This window comes from Callithrix jacchus, chromosome 15 (genome assembly GCF_049354715.1).
Source record: "Callithrix jacchus isolate 240 chromosome 15, calJac240_pri, whole genome shotgun sequence".
NCBI lineage: Eukaryota > Metazoa > Chordata > Mammalia > Primates > Cebidae > Callithrix > Callithrix jacchus.
The window spans coordinates 77,314,466-77,337,836 of NC_133516.1; the positions used below are offsets into that span (position 1 = coordinate 77,314,466).

General features: G+C 43.2%; 1 protein-coding gene across 5 annotated transcripts; it reads right to left on the reverse strand.

Annotated features, from left to right (window-relative positions):
• Nucleotides 1-3,709: 3,709 nt before the first annotated feature.
• ROPN1B (rhophilin associated tail protein 1B) lies at nt 3,710-20,255 on the reverse strand. Of its 5 annotated transcripts, none has more exons than XM_078351892.1 (6): nt 20,078-20,255; nt 15,053-15,171; nt 12,135-12,246; nt 10,659-10,820; nt 4,741-4,913; nt 3,710-3,911 (listed from the first exon to the last, which is right to left on the reverse strand). In XM_078351892.1, exons 2-6 carry the CDS (start codon nt 15,166-15,168, stop codon nt 3,845-3,847), a joined length of 630 nt encoding a protein of 209 aa, XP_078208018.1. In that variant the 5' UTR covers nt 15,169-15,171; nt 20,078-20,255; the 3' UTR covers nt 3,710-3,844. The 5 variants fall into 5 exon arrangements, with proteins under 5 accessions (XP_078208018.1, XP_078208017.1, XP_035129846.1 ...); XM_078351891.1 differs by having other exon boundaries at nt 19,987-20,255; XM_035273955.3 differs by having other exon boundaries at nt 19,350-20,255.
• Nucleotides 20,256-23,371: the final 3,116 nt, after the last annotated feature.

The window sequence follows — 23,371 nt, forward strand, 5'->3', positions numbered from 1 at the left end:
TTGAATGTCTGAAGCTCAGGATTATACAGGACTAGCCCGTTGAGCCTGGTCTGGAGGTTTAGTCCCTCTAGTACCATGGATACACAACTCTGCTTATCTGTCTAGTCTTTCATAGTTCAGCACATTGGACCGATGACTTTGCCAATTGGCTCACCTCTGAAGTGTGAAAGTCTCCATTCAGATTTGACCATGTTCCAGTTTATAGGAAATGACCAAAGTTGAAAGTATATGAAGATCTAAACTAAAAACACAGATTTATGGCCAGGATCTAAGATTCAAAAAGTAAGAGACTGTGGATAAGAAGCCACATGTTGGGAGCATGAGCTCAGTTCTGCTTGGAAAGATCTGAGGGCCTGTGCTGTTGCCTTTCCCCAAGCCACTTAGTGCTCTTTGGGGCTATTTTGAACCTGGAGATTCTTGGCCTTTTGAGATAATATATAACTTTGAGAAATTGCTCAAAGCTTTATAATTGTTTCTTCAGAAAAATGCTAATGAGCACATTTTGTCAACATATATATATATATATATATATATATATATATATATATATATATTATCAGAGGCGTTCAGGAGCCTCTCCAAGGATTTCAGGTTAAGATTCCTGTTCTAACCTAATTTGAAACCAGCCTTCCACACTGGGGTGTCCAGCTCCTTCTGTTGCAGGGCCCTGGTGGTCCTGGAAGTTGTCAGTTAACTAGGGATTGTAGGTCCCTGGTGAAAGAGTATCAAGGAGAGGAAGGGCATGGAGCATAGACAAAATGGAATTGAGACATAATCTTTGCATTTCCCACCGAAGCTTATGTATCTGCAGTCTTCACTTTAATCGAAATAGCTTAATTTAGGAAAGAAAGAACCCACTGTTTTTGCTTTTTGCCTAATAATGTTGGCTATTATCATTAATACAGTGTTTGTAATTTTGCCTTCTGAAAAAATTTTTAAAGGTGAAATACAAACCATATGTTACAAGGGCCGTCATTTGACAGTTTAACTGGGGTCACTCTAGGACTCTATAGATATTGCTGATTATTATAGGAAAGCCAGTGGGATGGGTCTGACAAGGATCTGTTGGCAGCAAGGATCAAGAGACCCCCTTTGGAATAATCTTATCACAAGGAAGAAGTGTTTGGGGACAATGTGCCATGTTTGTGGGTCAGGTGTGAATTATAATACAGCACAATGACAGTCACTTATTGCCCTGCAGACCCTGAAGACTTGTGCCTGACCCAAAGAGAAACATTAACAGTGACTAAAATGTTAAGATTTTGTTTTATTAAAATATCTGTAAGGCAGTGTAGCAGATGTGGGTGGCTTCCTGCCTGAGAGCCTTTTTTTTGGAGCAAAAGGAGCAAGCTGAGGCAAGCTGGAAAGGCAGAACACTAATGCCCCTGGAAGACGCCCTCAGTCAATGACAGGTGGGGATTATCCAGTGATGGATGAAGAGCTTCCTCACCCCTTTGATTGGGATAACTCTGAGATGTGTTCTATGCTGTCTCCCAGAGTTCCTCAGCAGTTTTGGGGCACAGGGGCAACTGGCTGGACAACACACCATTTATTGGCTTTCTTCCCATCACTATAATATCTTACTCCTCCTACCCCTGTTCCACTGTTCCTGAGATCGCCTCCGAAATAAACTATTTGCATGTAAATCTCTGTCCCAGGGATTATTTCAGGTGGGGATGGGAGGGTAGGAGGAATCCATACTTAGGCACTGAGGATGTATACAAGGCATCATAGGTTTGGAGTCAGACAGATCTGGATTCAGATTCCTTCTCACCAGTGACATTGAACAACTTAATTTATCTAAGATTGTTTCTTAGAGATGACACTGACTTGATAATGGAGACAATGACTTCATAAGGTCATATTGTAAGGACCAATTTGAGAATGTATATAAAGCACTGTACCCAGTGCCTTACACATGGTAAGTGCATAATAAATGTTGGCTATTATCATTAATACAGTGTTTGTAATATTGTTAATACAGCATAACTCAGAGGGCAAAGCACAAAGCTGTTTTCCATCCTTGGGGTCACTGCAGCTTGATTTTGCAGATGTCCTATAAATACTGTGTCCCTGGTGAGCAGCTGTGGCATAGCAATATCAATAGCTTGGAGCAAGCATTGCCGTGGTAGGAGAGGAGGAAGATGGTGCACACCAAAGTGGTGGCTTAAAAGAAGAGCAATTGGCATTGCAACAATGGTATTGCCAATTGTGCTTAGTCTTGGTAAGCACAGATAGCTACAGCACCAGTAACTTCGTGTCTGTGTCCAGTATACACTTTGTTGGAATTTTATTAGCTTCACTCTTGAGTGGTTGTGTTCAAGGCTACCAGGACTTAGTTTCTGATTTCAACCTGTTTTCCAATGTACAAAGGACTCTTTCGCTTTTGTTACATTTACGATCCTAATTTGTTATTTACGGTATTTCAAATTGGACTGTCTCTTCTGTCCCCCGTCATTCCCTATTTGCAGACAAAACCACATGTCAGTTCTTTGGCCATAGTGGAAGAGAAACTGAGAGACACCAAGAATCTAAGGCAGGTTAAAGGATTTTGCTCATTCTCTAATCCTGATTTATTATAGGGCCAGGTTTCACCTGTAGTGCTTCAGCCTTCTCAAACAGCCTCAGGTCCCAGAGCAGAGAGAAATGATGGGCCACTTTGGCTAGGAAGGTAGACAGCCACTAGGATTAGTTGTTGCCCATCCCTGCAGGTGCAGCCCAGTGCTGTGGGGGAAGAGTTTGTTTTACTCCCTTTTATTGTTTCACTCTAGTCAGAAATCGAGGACGATGGTAACGTCCAATCACAATCTCCTCTTACCTTTAGACAATAGACAAATTTCTCCTCAATTGATGTAGAGAGATATGCATATAACATAACATGATTTTTGAGCAAAAGCAACCTTTAAGAGGGGACAGTGTTACAAATAGAAGGAACTGACCCAGCCACTTTGGCACACCTGACATTAAGAACCATAATCACAGCCTGTTAATCTCATCTGTTTCCTTTGAGAAAGGAAAATCTTTCAGACATTGTCAGAAGGTCTTAGGCTCGTGTAGGGGATTTTCTTCGGTGGGTTCCATGACATCTGTATATGGTTTGAGAAAAGTCCATTGACACTGACACTTTCTAATACTGTTAGTTCTTCTCAAAGCCATTTGCATGAAAGTGATTTATGTTCATCTTATGTTAGCATTAGACTGTGAGCTCCCTGAAGGCAGAATTCAGATATTATTTATTTGTATGTGCTCAGAAGCCTGCATAGTTCCTGGAATGTTGCCAGGTTTAGCAAAAACCAAAGAAAACTTATTTGTTGTTTGTCTGAAATTCAAGTTTAACTGGGTGTCCTGTATTTTTTCTGGCCAGCCTATTCCTGGCACATAGCTAACTTCAATAAATATTGCTGAGTGAGAATATGAATGAATGACTAGCACAGTACCAACAAATGGAGAAATAAACTGGTAAAAACTTCAGTCGGCCACATGAAAGACACTCATCTAAATGATGCCTAACAATCACAGAACAACACACTGTGTCTGGTTAACAGTCTACCTTTTAAAATCGGACTGTCTGGCTTTGATTGGAGATGCATTTCTATCCATGCTTTGTCAGCCCCTTTTACTCAGTGTCCACGTGGGAGGAATACTAATCTCCTGGGAATGAAGATGTTTTGTTCCAACAATTTCACATCTTAATTCCACACATTTCTGATTTCATGTTTGTTTAATTGTTTATTCGTGTGTGCCAGTTGTACAAGATAATTGATTTTGGAGGGTTTATGGGTTTCAGTCATTCTGAAGTACAGTCATCTCTGCATCTTCCTTTAAAACTGCCAAAATTGTGCTTTTACTCCAGCTGAACCCTAGGGTTTTGGGTAAAGTCATTCACTCTGATGATACCATCAGGACCAATTCTGTTTGGAAAAAGGTTTATCTGCAGTTAGTTCATTGACAGTTAATCTTAAGAAAGAAAATATACAAACAATTCTCTCATTTCAAATTCTGCTGTTGATCTTTTTTCTCTTAACTTTGTTATTTTCGGAGTCAGGCTCTGGCTCTGTCATCCAGGCTGGAGTAAGTGGTGCAATCTTGGCTCACTGCAACCTCTACCTCCTGGGCTCAAGCCATCCTCCCAATTAAACAGTACAGGCACACACCATCACACCCAGCTAATTTTTGTATTTTTAGTAAAGACCAGGTTTCACCATATTGCTCAGGCTGGTCTTGAACTCCTGAGCTCAAGCCATCCACCCATCCTAGGATTACAGGTGTGAGCCACCATGCCTGGCCTCTTTTTCTCTTAACCCTTGACTGCCTGCTGCTGCTCCTCCTCCTCCTCATCCTCTTCCTCCTCCTCCTCCACTGCAGTTCCACTGGTCAAAGCAGAACATGAGTCAGAGTTACTAGGGAGGCTTATAAAGACACAGATTCCTAGGCCCCACCCCTAGAGTTTATGATTCCATAGGTCCAGCGTGTAGCCTGCAATCCTGCATTTCTAACATGTTCTCAGGTGCTGCTGCTGTCACTACTGCTAGTCTCAGTAGCACTCAAAGAATTATTGTCCTATATAATTCTTTTTCTTCCTCTTTCCCTTTCCCCTTTTGTTTCAGATCCATATTTCATGTTCCTCACAATACTTTTCTGTTCCCAGAGCAGTATAATATAATAATCTCACTCTATCTTGAGCTGTTAGATTTGTTATCCTGGTATTCTTTCACCTCTCCTTTGTAAAAGTTAACTTACACATCCTGCTCAATGTAGTTTAGCATCCTGCTGACGTGTGAAGCAGAGATCTCACCAAGCATTTTGGCAATATACGTGTAGAGAAACCGGAACGTGCTGAAAGGTATCCGGGGTGGCCCACCATCATGGTCACATAAGACCTCACACAGTAACGTGAGAGTGTCTGTGATAGTCTATAAAAGTTAGATAAAATGAGGAGAAGTTACCCTTCCAGGCAATAGTCCTGAGATCTGTTTAGATACAAGAAAGAAAACAAAAATACTGCTTTTATAAAATGAGGTGGGAACAATTTAAGACTCTAGAAAGCTTGAAATTTTTACATTCAAATGTCACTAATTCATTCTAAAAAATATTAAGTATTGGGTGTCTTTATTTTTTTCTCTCCTTTCTTTGTTGGAAGACTACTCAGGGAATTAAATTTATAAATTCCTAAGTACTTTAAGATATTTGTTACTTTAGTCCAAATAAACTCACTAAAGGAGGGAAGTTGATTTGCATTCTATATAATTAGAATTATTTCTTATTATTACCCCCCAATCTTATCTCTAAAGGGCTGAGATAAATAGTCTAGCCTATATACTGCAGCAAGATACTTGTGGCAACGCCACAGTAGAGGAGAAGAAGGTAAGAAAGAGAAGGGTAATTTCCCCAGGAAGATAGAGTCCCAGGAAGATACTGGAAAAATGGTCTTCAGCATCAAGATAAATGTTCTTCTAAAACATACGGGTCTATCTAAATAGAATCACCTAGTGCCTTATTTTATATTGCATAATACTAACCCTTTTATTGCTGGGGAAATACTGGTAGGCAATGAGTGCCAGGAATTTTAATAAAAGAGTTACTACAGATGCAAACCCTCCTTACAGTGAAACTTGAACATTAAAAGGTCATGCTCAGAACTAATCTCATGTTTTTAAATAAACTCACCCTTGGAATAAATTTTACAGGTGAAACAGTTGTGAAATGAAGGTCAGCATATAGATCTTGGTGGTTTACTGAAATTAAAGATGTACAGATTGTCCTGACACACACTCTTCCAGGAATCAGTGAAAGAGCAGGCCTGAGTGGTGACTCAGGTGTGACTGGGTGAATGAAAAAGCAGCTGCTGTATCTTCCCACATGATTGCTAGAGGAGACTTGTCCTGCCTTAGCAGTAGATGTTTGCTCTTCTCTCATCCGTCCCCAGAATAGAATGATTGCCTAGACGGCGCTTCTCTAACTTTGGTGTGTAATAATTATTAATTTTTAATGAGTTAATATTTAAATTTTGTTGATTTGCATTTAATAAGCATGGTAATTTTATAAATAGATTATTCAGTAAACCACATGATGTCAAAAAAATGGGGAGTTTGCAGCAGGCCACCTTCCTTTTCTCTCCCCTGCCCCTGGGGGTCCTCTCATGGAAAGTGTTGTGTAACACTGCATCTTCTAGGCACTTCCACCTAATTGAGAGCGGGTGAGAGGGCAGGCTTGGAGCTAAGTAGTATGTATGAGGCTGTCTGGGAGGATGGTAAGTCATGCATGTGAGACGAGGTCAGTGGGAGAATGGTTTGGAGCAGATTTGGAAGCACATTCCGAACTTCATTATTTCCACCCAGCTCACCCTCTCTGTTTCTGTTAAAAAAAAAAAATCTGCACACCTAGTGCTTTGTTCTGTTGCCCTGTCCCATGGGGTCCTGGTATGGGCTGAAGTGTTCACCCTAAAATTCATATGTTGAAACCTTAACCCCAGAATCTGAGAATGTGATTGTATTTGAAAATCTGACCTTTAAAAAGTTAAGTTAAAATGAAGTCAGTAGAGTGTCTTTATATGAAGAAGAGTTAGGACATGAAGAGAGAGCCACCAGACATGTGGGCACAGAGGGAAACAGTTCAAGAAGCTGGCCAGCTGGCCGGGCGCGGTGGCTCACACCTGTAATCCCAGCACTTTGGGAGGCCAAGGCAGGTGGATCACGAGGTCAAGAGATCAAGACCATCCTGGTCGAAATGGTGAAACCCCATCTCTACTAAAGATACAAAACATTAGCTGGGCATGGTGGCGCGTGCCTTAATCCCAGCTACTCGGGAGGCTGAGGCAGGAGAATTGCCTGAACCCAGGAGGCGAGCTGAGATTGCGCCATTGCACTCCAGCCTGGGTAACAAGAGCGAAACTCCGTCTCAAAAACAACAACAACAACAACAAAAAGAAGCTGGCCAGTTTTAAGCCAAAAAGAAACGCCTCCAAAGAAAGCAATCCTGCTGACAGCTTGTTCTCAGAACTTCTGCGCTCCAGCACTGTGAGACAGCAATTTTCTGTTGTTTAAGCCACCAAGTCATGGCAGCCCTAACAAACTAACATAGGTGCTTTCTCAATGCTAAACATTATCATCTTTTATTGATTATTCAAACAACAAACCTTCAAATTCTATTGCTCTCATAAGATTTTTAAATTTTTAAGATTTAATAAATGGATGAGTGGATAAATAACTCTTTGGACTGGAGGTATTTAGCAAACTGACATAAATCTAAAGTAAACAGATCTTCATTCTCCTGCACAATATTTTTTTGGGATCCACTTCACAGAGGTAGTCTTTAAACATCTTACGAGCTTCATTTTCAAAGTCAGAAGTGAAAGCCTTGAAATGTGAATCATTGGCCTACAAAATATGTCATTCCTTCCAGTGAACATGATTATTTGCTACATATGTGGTCTCTTCCTTTTTAATCAGTTCAGTGGAATAGGAGGTGGCATAGACCAGTCCAGAGGAAGGAGTGCTAAAGGGAAGAGGAATACAGGTCTGCATGCCATTGCATTCTCAATAATGTCTGTCAGACCCAGAGAGCTAAAGAAGAGTAAATGTGCCTATTACCTATCAGAGTAAAAAATTCCTGCCACTAGACTCTTCTATAAGGAACAAACTGGCTTTTCTAGATAACACAGAGATCGTGTCTTGCTGTTGAATTGGCAAAGGAAAGAGAAATTCTGAGCTTGCCTCTAAGGATATATGAATTGACTAGGAGGCAACATCTCCACCAAATGGTGACCCCTGACTTAGTCTCAGCTATAACAAAATACCTTAGACTGGGTAATGTACAAACAACAGAAATTTATTGCTTACAGTTTTGAAGTCTGGAAACTCCAAGACCAAGGTGCCAGCAGATTTGCTGTCTGGTGAGGGCCTGTTTCTCATAAATGATGCTTTCTATGTGTCCCCACTTGGTGGAGGGGGAACTTTTATAAAGGCACTATTCCCATTCATGCGGCTCCACCCTCATGACCTAATCAGCTCCCAGAGGCCCTATTTTTAAGGCCATCACCTTGGAAGTTGAGATTCCAACATATGAATTTTGGGGGGACACAAACATTCAGACCATACCACTGACCAGCCCCACATTTAAGATCCCAGAAATAGTCCAATGTGATGCAAATGAATATAATGATTACTGGTTTTGTAGGGCACCCTTTATTTACAGACTTAACTTCCAGGCTGACTTTACTTCTAGGGGTTCTTTTTTTTTGGATGGAGTTTCGTTCTTGTAGCCCAGGTGGGAGTACAATGGCATGATCTCGGCTCACTGCAACCTCTACCTCCCGGGTTCAAGTGATTCTCCTGCCTCAACCTCCTGAGTACCTGGGATTACAGGCATGCACTACCATACCTGGCCAATTTTTTATATTTTTAGTAGAGATGGCATTTCTCCATGTTGGTCAGGCTGGTCTTGAATTCCCGACCTCAGGTGATCAACCCCCCTCGACCTCTTAAAGTGCTGGGATTACAGGCATGAGCCACCATGCCCTGCCACTTCTAGGGGTTCTTTGACATGGGGATGATGAGGAGCAAAGTCAGATATCTCAAGGCCTATTGGAATTGGAAGAGCTCACTATTATTCAGAGGTAGGCCTTAGGGTATCTCAAAGGAAGCAGAGAAGCAGGGATAGAATCACAATGTCAGAGGTAGAAGAACCTCATGTAACATTTAATCCCACCTCCCTGTTTTAGAAGAAAAGTAAAAAGATACAATTCACCTCATGGTTTCCCCATTCCAGTCTGGGAGACAGTTACATCAGAGGAAACCTAGCATCTACACAGTGGGCTAAGCAGAGGGAGGGTTGGAAATTGACTTTTTAAAGTCACTGTTTGTTACTGTGAGGTATGAGGATAAGGGAAGGATTCAGACACATCACTAACTGGTGAGGGCCGTGAAGTAAACCACCAGAGCCAGGGAGCAGATAGGTGAGCCTGGCAGAGACTCAAGGAGGCCCCCGACACCACTGAGAACTGAAATGAGCTGGTGGGGGAGGCATCGTCAGGTTTTCACCAATCTGGGAGAGATGAGACCAAAAACTTAAGCTGCAAGCAGTGAGCGACAAAACAGATGGGCACTGCCAAGGAGACCAGAGATGCCAGAGAAGACTGAGGATATGGGAAACCCTTCACTCGACTGCTCTGTGGTCCTAGAGTCACCTCTCTCTGTCTACATTCAGCTGCCATCTTGGAGAAGAGAGCACGGTGAAGAAAAACGTGAGACACTGGGAAATTTACTTTTAGGCTGTTTCAGTTACTGCATTAGACTAAAGTTTCAGGACTGGACTGAATTTATTTTCTTATTTGACCCTTTGTGGGTGAGGTAGATCAAGAAGATCAGAATTAACTACAGATAAAATTTTAAAGGTACATTTCCCCTAAAACGTCTCCAAATGTGGTGTGAAAAAATCTGTAACCCTGTGAGAATTTAATAAAATATGTCCACTTTTTTATCTTCCCATTTGTGGTTTTCCCCAGTCCCGATTGAAAACTCACAGGCCTCTGCTGCTTCCTTTCCTTTCCTCCTTGGAGGATAGTGATTTATTCGGTATATAAATGCTATAAAGGACAGTGAAGAAAAAAAGAGCCACAAATGTCCTCTTGTTATTCCTCTCTAAAGAAATGATTATGATGAAGGCTGTAGGGGAATCTATAGGAAAAGTTGGGCTACAAGATTTCTGCTAAATTTTCTCAGGAACAAACTGTCAAATATGCAATCCAAGCATATTTGAGAACAAGATGATGTTTAGAAATGCTGAATGATTCGAACTACATTTTTATACCATCATAAAAATTGGTTTTGGCAGAGATAATTACTTTCTCAATAATTTTTAAACTTGTGTGTACCTCAGTGATTCTTTTATAAAAACATGTTTATGATTCATTTTGTTATTTTAACAATATCTAACAATGTAAGTCCATATCTAAGATACCCAAGCTTTAAATATCTATACATATAAACTGATTTCAGCACATTTTACTTCAAAACAGTAAAATGGCTTTTCCAATATCAAACAAGTCAAATTTGGAAAAGGTGTGAACCTGTATGAACATCCTGCATCCATGGAGATGTCATGACTAAATTCAGAAATAGTCTCATCTCTCCTGTTTTTGCTTCCTTATGTCTGAGTTTTGCATCCAATTCTGTTTATGACACAGTAGCTTTCTATAAGATTGTACCCCTTTTAAAAAGTGTCTATTAATGTATATTCTAGGTGTCTGGAAGTCTTCTTCTACAGCTGGCTCTTGGTTGTCTCTGGGAATATGAATGGAGGGAGTGGAGTTAAAAGACATCTGAGGGCAAAAAGTCTAAAAAAATAAAAAAACAAAACAAAAGCTAAAACAAAGAAAAAAAGACATCTGAGGGCAATATTAATAAATAATCCAAAAGTTACACTGTAGTCAGTTCTCCCCAGAGCCTGATGATAGTGTTTCCCTCTCTCTCTCCTCCTTCTAAACACTGCTTCTGCCTGATGAGCACTGAAATGACTTTGATTTAGAGAGAAGGACAAGATGAGAAGAGGCGTGTTTATCATCAGCTCTGGAGAGTAGACCGTGTGTACAGATGCACTGCCCTTCCAGGCCCAGAGGGAGTTTTCCCCTTCAGGAACAAAAATCAGTCAGGCCAACTTACAACTCCCAGAGCACTGGAAGTGAGGGCTAAAAACTTCAGCCACTCTATCTCCTCCGTGAAGCGACCCATGTTCATCACACTCTTAAACAGATGTGTTGGGAGATTCAGCGCCTTCCACGTCTGGGCCAGCTCATCTGCACGGACGATCAGTCTGCCGGCAACCTGCAGGGCAGGGGACAGACACAACACAGAGGATGTGGGAGAAGTTGAGGCAAGACCCTGGGGAACACCCTGCCCCCAGGCCAGGTCCACATCTCCCAGCACATGGCAAGGGGCAGGAAAGGGGTGATAGGAAGGCACAAGATGGCTCTGTGTGGCAGTTATCTTTGCAAATCCTAGTGCTGATACATAATTTATTAATTTTTAAACTTTAGGTGTTAGAATTATGCAAAAGATATACATTTATATGATATTTTAATTTTCCTGTGATGCTTTTATCTCTTACTGTATTCCTAAATTGTTTTATTCCTTATATGACAGGTAGAACAGCCTGAAAACAAAACCAAGAGGTAGAGTGCTTACCTGAGACCACTAACTAATGGTAAAACCACAACAAGACATAGGTCTCTTTCTTTCCGATTGCGCTGAGTTCTTAGCTCTAGACCTCAAGTGCATCCCTCATGCTTTCCCAGCAGCGATATGGGGTATGTGGCTGACCCACGGGGATCTGGTCTGGATGCCTTTTGTTGCTCGATCCCAGGTACTTTACAGCTCTGTCATGTTCACTGCACAAGGTACTTGGTGGATAAAGGGCAGGAGGGTGAGTGGCTGTTGGCCACCAATGTAATAAGGGCACAGATGCCCCAATGACGTGCTCCAACAGCTTTCCTGACCCTCTGATTCTAGTGAAATGCTAAGCCTCTGGGACTAAGCAGTTAGCCAAGCTAGTCCTAAATCACTCCAAACCTCTCTGTCCTGGATCATAAAGCAGGGTATGGTGATGCTCAACCATATTTCCTGGGAATTGGCCAAACCACAAACTTTCTCAAGCCGGACCCTCCTCATGCATCCATTCAACAGGCAGCTCCTAGGATGATGTGGCTGTGAAGAGTCTCACAGCCTCTCCCTAAAAGCTAAAAACTATGTCTGGACCTGGGATAGCTGGGGAGCTAAAATATGCCCTTCCCTGAACTGTGACTGGCATCATATTTTGGTCTTGATCAGGAAGGGAGACACTGTCGAGTGACTGAGGACCTATAACCAGAGAGATGGGATTAGCATTGCATTGAACCCCTGTACATTCTGCCAGCTTCAAGCAAATCTGGGATGACCCCACCAGCGACTCAGCCGACAGCCTATTTCAAAATTATTCCCATTTCTCTAAGGGAAGATTTACTTTCAGTCCATGGTTTAGTGTATTTTATGCTGGTTCTAAGCGGTCAGCTGACTGGCAGAACAACAGTGGGCTTTTGTCTGTACCCACCCAGCCTCAACACTGTCCCTACATTCCCCTCAATGCTGCAGCAGGGCCCTTACCTGACAATGCAGGATCTTTAAAAGCTCCGGTGTTAATTGTGTCCAGTTACCGACTTGCTCAGACTGCTCTCTCACCGGAGGACTCTCTCCACGGCACAGGGCCCCAAAATAACTACAAGAAAAAAAGTCAGAGAGTAGAAGGAGCATCCTGTATGCCAGTGGCCTCTGGCTGTTCTAGCAATCCTTCCCCCTTTTTCTGAGGGAAGGAGGTAGAGAAAGGAACCCTTGTTACGTGGCTTCTATGTGTCAGTGTGTTTAGTTCATTTACATCTGGGAAAAGCCTGAATATGTTGCTTTCCACTTAGGGCATAGAGAATTCTTTGAGAATACAAAGCTTTGTTCTCTAAGGATGAAGAAGAACCAAAGGTTTGGGTATGCAATTCCTGGAGCATATTGGGGTCAAGTTTTTTTTCCAGTCATTTCTGAGTGTTTTGTACACACAAATAGATAGTATATTACATATGTATATGTAACCTTGGGAAGAGAAGTTGGAAGATAACTAAAGTAATGTACATAAGAACGGGGAAGACAGCACAGGAATGGTGGCGAGAGCCTGTAATCCGGTGACTCTGGAGGCTGAGGTTGGAGGACCACTTGAGCCCAGGAGTTTGAGGCTGCTGCAAACTGTAATTGTGTCACTACACTCCAGCCTGGGTGACACAGTGAGACCTCCATCTCTGAAGAAACAAAAAAGGAGGGAAGGGGAAGAGATGGAAGTTTCCTAGGGGTGAATCAGGAAGGGTTTCTGGCTGGAGATGGTGAGACTCGGGGCTTCAAGAGGGAAGGGAGAAGGGTTGGCAGGGCACTGTGCGAGGCTCAGGAGAGAAGACAAGCCGAAGAAGGTTTGAGATGATCTTAAGTTACGTGGGGCCTGTGAAAGAAAACTGTTTATCTTCTCTCAAAATTTTCAGTCAAATCTGCCTGCTCCTCAATATTTTGTGGAGTGGACTTTGTTTTGGGGCAATGTGGAACAAGTACTGAATTCTGTTTCAGCATTGAGATAAGATGAAAAGAGGCTGCCTGCAGCAGGGAACGGTGAGCCGTTGACATGGGTCACCAGTACTGTATGGCAGGGTCTGTCTCCATCAAAAGCCTGGTTATTGACGATCCGTGAACCACAAATGTTTTGTGTTATAACACATGCCCACCAGAGGACAAATAAGTACATGTTCTGCCAATGGCTGATCACAGGTTTCTTCATTGACAACACATATGTAGGGAAATTCTTACTTTAAATGAATTAAATGCATATTTTGTCTTGGAAATACTTTGTAGAGTTTTATTCTCTGAAATGCTACAGGTTTTAAGTAAGTCACCTAAAACCATCTGAGAGGTGCTTTTCATGTCTGTATAGAATGGAGGGGCTCTTAGGTCATGCTCTCCTTTTTCATTGTGTTTAAACTACAAATGAAGTTTTCATAGATGTCTAAAAAATGTATAGCACATGATACAATATGCGGGCAAGCAGGCTACAATAGTGGAATTCCTTCTTACATCAATGTCAGGGACAATACTAAGCAATTGTTTACTATAAAACAGCAGCACAAGAACAAGGAAATGGATTTGAAACTAATGGATAAGATAAAGTCTGTCTATCTGACTATGCCAAAATAAATTAGTCTTCTGATGCTAAAGTTCAATCTTAGAGGCAATATATAAAATTTAGAAAGGAAAACTAAACAGGGCTCATTACTAGGCAAAGCAACCCCCAGTTATGTTTCTTTTTATGAGCACCACTGGCTTGTTTTCCTTCTAATTGCAAAGCTGCATCCTAATCCAACCCAGGAACACAACAGCGCTGGCTCAGAGACTCTGAAAGGCCCCTCTAAGGTGACATTTTGTGTCTTCTTAAAGGTGTCCACACTTTCTCCCTACCATCTGCGCAGTGTACCTACTCACAACCTCAGGCTGAGGGCATCTTCGCTTCCCCAACTCACTGACTTTCTCTCGACAGCCTCCCTTACTCTCCCTTTCCCACTGAAACCCCACTAAGCAGGGAATCATCAAACAGTAAAAACAGCCTGAAAATGGTCCGTGAGGTCTAGTGATCTTCCAACTACTATCTCAAGTCCTTGTTCCCCAGTTTCAAGCAAGCAAGTTTGTCTAAGAAGCAGTTTCACAGCTCAGAGGCTTTCTGTGCAAAGCTGCTTCAAGCCAGGCCTGTAGCAACTGTTGTGTAAGCTCCATCTACTAAGCAACCTTTGGAGGTCTCTCCTGAAAGGAGGCACCCAGGTTTGAGGCACACTGTTTCCAGCCATGCCTGAGGACCTCAAAACTCTGCTTGGCCTTTCTCCAGAATGCAACGTGTACTGTGCGAACATCTTGATGTTGGCAGAACAAATCACTTGAGAGAAACACTAAATAACCATAATTTCCTCAAAGACAAGATTCAAAGTGTCTTTGGCTGGGTCCAAGTATAACAGCAGGAGAAGAAACGTCTCCTTAAAAGGGTGAACTAGCTGGACTAGTCCCACCCAATCCACCTAGCACTGCCTTCCCTTCCCAGGCTTCACTGCTGCCATCCAGTGGTGAGAGGAGAATGAAGAAAGGGCAGATTAAGCTTTGGAGATTCCAGCGCTTCTTTCCACCGGGACTGGGAAAAGGAGAGCAGGGAGGAGGTGGGTGTGCATATGCTGGAGTGAAACCAGTCATATAACTCTTGCTGCTTGCCCCAGGACACGGCATATTGACCTGGCGTCCTACTGCTCAATCTGGCTCGCTTAGAGGAGGCATCCCATCCTCACCCAGTTAGATGTAGTGGATTTTAAAGCATCAAAGCAATGCAAGACCTAAAACCCACAAAGATGATGCCAGTTAGTCCCAATCCCAGGCTGCAGCCATGACAACCTCCGCGGTTGTCCAGGACCCTTTCTCCTGGAAGGTCCTCTAAGGGGTGAAGGAGAGAGAGGAGCACTTACTCGACCCCAAACTGGAGGAGGTCCTCCGGCTGCGCCAGGATGGCGGCTCTGGCAAACTTCTTCAGAATTTCTGGCAGCTCCGGCGGGATGCACCTTTGCTCCTCTGTCTGAGCCATTTTCTTTTATTTGGAGGAAGAGGAGGATACCATAATGATTAATTTTAGACTTTGCAAAGTATTAGAAAAGTTATAACAGTAATATAACCACTAAATCTATAGAGGAAAAAATGCATTTTTTAAAAACACAAATAAAAAACCTTAATCAAAAAGAAGGCAAGAAAGGAGCAGAGAAAACATAGGAAAAGTGGACAAATAACATGGTAGAAAATAATGCATACATATCAGTAATCACAATAAAAATATACGGGTTTAAATGTGGCAGTTTAAATACAGGTCTAGGTACGCCTGAAAAAACAAAGACACAGAAAGATTCGAGGTAAAAAGGGTATAAATTAGTAAATAATAAGGTGACATACTAATACCAGGCAAAAGATACTTTAAGGCAAAATGCACAATTAGGAATAAAGAGGGTCACTACAGCATGATGAAAGCTGTAATTGTTAAGACAATAGCAACAGTTCTCAATGAGTAATGCCACAGACATCCCTGTGGAGGAGTCTCACCATGTAGGTGGAAAAGCAATATATTGTTTATGGAGACAGATGTATAATATTATGAAAAAGAGTAAGGAGTGATAAATACAAGTTCAGAATGGTGGTTACCCCTGGAGGAGGAGGGAGAGGGATGTCATCAGGGAGATACAAGGGTCTCGGGACTAGTCGTAATGTTCTGTATTTTAAGCTGGATGGTTGCTGTCTAGATGTTTATTATTTTTGTACATATACTTACATTGTTTATCTAATTTTGAAGGTATGAAATATTTCATAATTTAAAAAGTTACTCTTTTGTTTCTGATGACTTTTCAACCCATTTTATCTGTCAAAGAGCAGTGCTTTATTTGCTCATATTGTCTGCACATATGTAAATATATTCTTTGACTGTGTTAGAAATACGTAACATTTGCCATTTTAACCATTTTGAGTGTATAGTTCAGTGGCATTAAGTACATTCACATTGTTGTGCAACCATGACCACCGTCCATCTCCAGACCTTCATCTTCACCAGCTGAAACTCTGTACCTGTTAAGTGCTAACTTCCTATTCTCCTTCCCCACAGCTCCTGGCAACCACCATTCTTCTAGCTCCATGAATTTGACTACTCTACGATATAGAATCATATGGCATACAGTATTTGTCCTTTTGTGTGTGGTTTATTTCACTTAGCACAATGTCTTCAAGGTTCATTCATGTGATAGCATGTGTCAGAATTTCCTTTTTCTTCTGATCCATCATCAGATGCGTTATCCATTGCACCCCTGGTCCTGAGCTGAGAATTTCTTCGTTCTTAAGCTAAATAATATTTTGTTAGATGTACCACATTTTATCCATTTACAGGTCAATGGACATTTGGATCGTTTCCACCTTTTAGCTATTGTGAATAATGCTGCTATGAACATAGGTGTACAAATGTGTTCAAGTCCTTGCTTTAAATCGTGTTGGGTATATATACACCCAGAATTGGAATGGATGGATCATATGGTACTTGTATTTTGAGTTTTTGAGGAACTACCATACTGTTTTCCACAGTGGCTGCACCATTTTCTGTGTCCATGTATTTTGGCAGGATCTTTTAGTTGTTGTGCAATTGTTTAATTTCTCTCCTGGAGTCTCAGATAATCTCATGTAAATGAAAAGATGTCCCAATCCTAATTAAAACACCTTCCATGACAACAATAACAAAGTTAACCCTTGGTCATATAACCTTGCTTATGTATCATGCTAGTGTTACCTCTTGAAAGCATGAGTTCTACATGTTGATTATTTAACAAATGAATAGGCAGGCACCACTTCTGACTTAACTTAGCCATGCTCATATTTCAAAGATTTCCCTCCATGTTCACCTCATCGTCCACAATTCTAGGGACACATGGCTTATTTACAGACTGGCAAGTGTCAAGAAGCCTACACTAGATATAGAAGTACACAAGAAAAACTCTTGGATGAGGTATGTAACATCTGGAGGTAGGAGGAGGTCAGAAAATACTTTTCAGAGTGGTGATATCCGTACTGAGACCTGGAAAAACCTGGTTTGTTCATTGCTGTATTCAAGCACCCAGAAGAGTGCCAGGTACAAGGTATGTATTCAATAAGCATACGCTTGCTTATGAGAGTAAGGAGCTAATTCCACGTAGCTAGAAGGACTTAGGCAAAGATGTGTGGCTGTCAGAAATGTGACGAGTTCAGGGATCTGTAATTACGGAGTTCTAAAGTGGGCAAAGCAGGAGTGGTTGGGCCTAAGGTTGGAAATACAGCTAAGTACAGCTCCAGGCTTGGGCTTTGGAACTTTTTCTTGAAGGCAATGGGGAGCCACTAGAAAATTTAAGCACAAGAGTCCCACAATCAGTGTTAGCTTGAGGGGCCAGTTATCAAGTTTTGCCTCTCAGCTCCAAATTCACATTGTATTGCCTCCTCTGCAAAAATTGAACTAGGTCCTTTAACATTTTTCCCTTGCCAGCCACCTCAATGATAAGCTTTGTTAGTACAGGGCACTGGAAGGACTGGAGGAGGAAGAGGTTTCTGTTGGGAATTTAGGAGTGTTCTTCTTGCTAGGATCCAGAACTTGTAGTTTCTCTCGTGCTGGGGTTCTGTGGCACACAGCTTTTCCAGCATCTGGTTCATGCAGTGTGTGATCTTCCGAGTACCCAACTGCTGCGGTACACAGCGGCCAACAGTGCTCCGTGGCTAGCAGTGTACCCGGCACCTCTTGGGTAGCTCTGTAACAGAGTGCTGCCAGTGAGTCACCTTTGTGTGAGTGGCTTCTCTGGTGTTTCAGAGAGTAAATTTTGCCTGCCTGGCACCTCAGCAATTTCTCTGCTCCCCAGTCAGCTGTGGCCATATCCTCTGCACCAAGCTCTGGGAAAGGTTTCCTCCTTGGGTGATCTTCTTAGGGGGAGGGATTGCTCCTTATATCTGTGATTCCCGTATATTTTAGATCTCTTCTGACATATTAACCAATCCTTCATTACTCCACTCCCGTCATTAACAATTCTTTTTTTTTTTTTTTTTTTTAACCAGGAGAAGCTAGTCTTTCAGGATCAAACAATTCTTTATATTGAGGTTGTTAAAATTACTATATGCTCAAAAATTACTGTATGATTTATTTCTCTTTGTTGAACTCTGAAACATAGGTTGACTGACAGCTGTGTGGCTGGGCTGAAGAGAGGGTGGTGAACCTTCAGGCAGGGAGCCAGGTTAGGAGAATATGGCAGAACTTTTTGACAACTCTCAGGAGCTTCACTGCCTTGAAAAGTAGTTGTCATAGAGATAGAAGAGACAGGTATTTAAGAGATAGGATCTATAGGATTTAGTAACTATGGAGGGGGGAGGAGGAGGAAGAGAAGGTAGAGGAGGAAAAAAAGAAAATGGAGGAGAAGGAGGAGGCGGTGAAGGACAGAAGTGTCTAGAGTGACTATCAGTTTTCAAGCTTGGATGACTGGGTGCACGGTACTGCCACCCTTGTAGAAATGGAAAACATTGAAGTGGGGCCAGGTCAAATTATCCTCCCATGTTCCCATTTACTTTCAGGAGTTCCATGCAGTTTTGAGTCATGAAGAATTGGAATCATAGATTCTCTAAGTTAAAGAGGCACCAAAGCCCAGCTTTTCTGCCTTTAGGCAATATTGGCCACTTGTTCACCTCAAAGAAGTGGGAGAAAGGTCCATTCTAAACATTCCTCAATTCTAACATTTCGTAAAGTTCTTTTCCATTTTTAAATCTCTTAGATGGTAGGCCTTCTTCAATTACACAGGGCTCATCCATACCCCCAACTTTTCCAATTCAATAAATTTCCTCTTAAGTGGAACCTACATGCCTCCCAATGTGAAATGACAGGCCAACATATACCTGCCAAGTGCTGAAAATAGACTATAGTCTTGTTTCTGGAATCTCTCACTCGGTTTTATTGGTATGGGCTAAACAGGGCTTCTGTTTCATAAATGAAAGTCTCCAGTTACATGAATGAAAGGCTCCAGGCCGGAATTTTAGAGGCAGTTTCTATGAGCGGCACTTGGAACCAAGCACCAGGCAGTTGCACATCCCTGTTTGGGTTTGGGATGCGGCTGCTCTTGTTTGGAATGCATTCTCCCCCTCTTAACAGGTTAATTCTTCCTCTGGAGGTCTGCACAGCCTTCCCTGACCACCCTCAGTTCCACTGCACATACCCTACAGAGCATCACTTACCTATTGTTGGTGTGATTCTTTCAGTAACATGTGCCTCCCCCAGTAAACTCCACGGCAGGAAGGGTCAGTTTTTGCTTGTGACACCCTCCCAATGCCTAGCCCAGTGCCTGGAACTCAGTGTTCAATAGATACTAGTAAAAATGAACGTGTGACAGCAGTCTATGAAGTGCTAGCTATAAAAGGTATCAGTGATAGTAGTCTCGGTACGCCTAGGTATGAAGTGCTAGCTATAAAAGGTATCAGTGATAGTAGTCTCGGTACGCCTAGGTATGAAGTGCTAGGTATGCCCACTGGTCCTCATGACAATTCCCCCAAAGCTATTTCTATATCCATGTTTCTGATGAATAGGCAGAGGTGTGGCTCCTCCGTGAAGGGCTCTGTTTCCAGACTCGAGTCTCCCAACCAGAGTCCTCCGGTTAAGAAACCATATAATAGCATTATGGGTACAAAATACGCACACAATTGGACCAGAAAGCCATAATCCCCCCCAGTCACATTCTCTTAAAGATCTCCTTGCCTTCCCTCCCCCTGCTCTGAAACAGGGAGAGGCTTAGAATCCAGGGGCGTCGGGTAAGACTCCTCCCTCAAACCCGCTCAGGGCCCTGCCCTCCCTCCACTTCCCCTCCGGGGTGGCTACCTCAGGCTCGCTCCCAAACCGGCTGTCTGGCTTGAGGGGACACCTGCGCTTGGCCTCAAGGGAGAGATGTGGGGAGAGATCCAGTGCCTACCACCCTTGGCAGAAGACCAGTAGAAGCTAGGCGGGGAGGGCAACAGCGGCGGGGGGCAGGGAACAGCAGCGGCGGGGTACGACGGCCGTTAGCGTTAGGACAGTTAGCGCTCCGCCTTCTCCTGGCAACCCCCGCACGGGCTCCGCTGCCAGGTCTCCGAGGGCGCGCCGGGTGTGACGTCACGGAGCCGCCCCGCCCCCTCAGCAGAGGCGCGTTCCCAGGGTCGTCACGGAGCCGCCCCGCCCCCTCAGCAGAGGCGCGTTCCCAGGGTCGTCACGGAGCCGCCCCGCCCCCTCAGCAGAGGCGCGTTCCCAGGGTCGTCACGGAGCCGCCCCGCCCCCTCAGCAGAGGCGCATTCTCAGGGTCGCGCTAGGGCGCTGCTGGGGAAGCGGAAAGCTGCTCTGGGCTTTGCTGGTGGTGGAAGGACCAGATGGCCTGGAGGGTGAAGGATAGGGGTGGGGGCGTTAGGAAACCCGGGCTGCGGGTGTTCGGGGTGGGGCGGAATGTGTAGCCATAGACTGTGAGCTTCTGTAGATGAGAGAGGGGAAGTGGAGCTTAACTTGATCTTTTGGCTTGTGGAAAGTGGACAGGTGAGAAGTCCTCGAGAATCATAGTAACAAAGACTTCTTAAAACGCGTTTTTTGGTGCCAGGAATTTTTCTGATTGCATTACACACATGAACTCATTTCGTCCTTACTGTCTCCCACGAGGCAAGTACTATTGTTATCCCCATTTTTACAGATGAGGGAACTGAGCGCAGAGAGGTTAAACTTGTCCAAGATGACAGTCAGCAAGTGATAGAGTCAGGATTTGAACCTGGGTTGCGTGATCCCAGATTCCTCACTCTTGATGGTAAGTAAGGGGGATGGAGTGGGAAGGAACAGAGCCCGTGATACCTCCTGGGAACAACAGGGAAAGACAGAAAATATTTACTGGGTAGAATGTGGTCACTGTGCTGGGCACTTTTACCAACATGATGAGAAAGTCTCACAGTAACTCTGAAGGTAGGCATTGCCTTCCTTTTAGAAACAAAAAGCAGGTTCAAGGCTTCAAGTAATTTTGCCTGTGATCAAACAGCTAGCAGTAGGGCCCAGGACCCAGCCTGACTCCAGGGCTTCTGATTTCAAGACTGGGGTGTGTGTGTGTGTGTATGTGTTTCTGAGACAGGGTCTCGCTCTGTCACTCAGGCTCAAGTGCAATGGGATGATCATGGCTCACTGCAGCCTCAACCTCCCAGGTCTAAGCAATCCTCCCACCTCAGCCTCCCAAGTAGTTGAGACTACAGGTGCATGCCACCATGCCAGGCTAATTTCTATATTATATTTTTATAAATGGGATTTTGCCATGTTGCCCAGTCTGGTCTTGAACCCCTGGGCTCAAGTGATCCACCTGTGTTGATCTACCAAAGTATTGGGATTACAGATGTGAGTCACTGCACCCGGCCTCAGGACTGTTCTTTTTAAGCACCCAAGGAGACAAGAAAAGCCCCATCTTTCTTTGCTACAACGCTTGTCACTTCACACCCATTTTAAAGGTGCCCATTGCATCATCTAATCCTTCAGTCCTTTTATACAACAGTATGTATTAGTCTAAATCAATTAGTTCACCCAGGGCCTTCAAAGCTTTTTCTGGTTGTGAGATGAAAGCCTTTGTCTCTCCTTAAAGCAATTTTAAGCATCAGTGAACAAGTGGGGGAAGTAGATTTTTGGTTTATGCATGCAGAAAGCTTTTTACAGCCTGCTGCTATTCATTTGTAAAGAGGCCACTCTGCTGGCATTTGTCAAAATCCTGCAGTCCTTGCACACCTGGAGAATCCTGGATGATCTGGGGATGGCAACTGTCCACAGGCAAGATCTGGGGATGAAGAAATTCTAGTCACTGGCTCTCAACTGCCTTTCTGAGACCTCTGTGGAGGGGCTGCCAGGTGCTGGTGTAGGCACCTGACCAACAGGGTGTGCCTTAGGATAGGAGGGAGAGGCTGGAGGCCTGAGGGCTGCAGGTGTATCTTCCAGGATAACAAGAATGCTCTGGCCACTGGGGTCTGTTCTGTGTATGCACATGGGACGAAGGTGTTCCAGTCTATTGCTGCTTTCATGCAGAGTAAATAATATCGACAGGAATGAATAATAATGATCTTTGGGCAGAATGGGTTTTCAGACAAAGCACTAGCAGCTGGAGATGGAAGACAATAATAATGATCTTTGGGCAGAATGGGTTTTCAGACAAAGCACTAGCAGCTGGAGATGGAAGACGAAATAAAATAGAATGTTAGTGTAGCAGGTTAAACACAAGGAAGGAATTTCCTGACACTGTTTGACTGAGGTGGTTTGAGTAAGAGACCAGGTTGAGAGGCATAGGTTAGATTATCCTGGATCTATCAGTCAATAAATATAACAGATACAATCAAGAGAATATAATTTTTTTTAAATTTTTTATTGGATTTTAGGTTTTGGGGTACATGAGCAGAGCATGCAAGACAGTTGCGTAGGTACACACATGGCAGTGTGCTTTGCTTTTCTTCTCCCCTTCACCCACATTTGGCATTTCTCCCCAGGCTATCCCTCCCCACCTCCCCCTCCCACTGGCCCTCCCCTTTTCCCCCCAATAGACCCCAGTGTTTAGTACTCCCCTTTCTGTGTCCATGTGTTCTCATTTTTCATCACCCACCTATGAGTGAGAATATGCGGTGTTTCATTTTCTGTTCTTGTGTCAGTTTGCTGAGGATGACATTCTCCAGATTCATCCATGTCCCTACAAACGACACAAACTCATCATTTCTGATTGCTGCATAATATTCCATGGTGTATATGTGCCACATTTTTCCAATCCAGTCTATTATCAATGGGCATTTGGGTTGATTCCAGGTCTTTGTATTGTAAACAGTGCTGCAATGAACATTCGTGTACATGTGTCCTTATAGTAGAACGATTTATAGTCTTTTGGATATATACCCAGTAATGGGATTGCTGGGTCAAATGGAATTTCTATTTCTAAGGCCTTGAGGAATCGCCACACTGTCTTCCACAATGGTTGAACTAATTTACACTCCCACCAACAGTGTAGAAGTGTTCCTTTTTCTCCACATCCTCTCCAGCATCTGTTGTCTCCAGATTTTTTAATGATCGCCATTCTAACTGGCGTGAGATGGTATCTCAATGTGGTTTTGATTTGCAAAGAGAATATAATTTTACAGGGAAATTATAATAACACAATTCAGGAAAGTTGCTTTCTTCTAAAACAGAGGTAAGAGTATGGAAGGGAGGAGCACATAGACATTACTGATAGTGGTCTAGC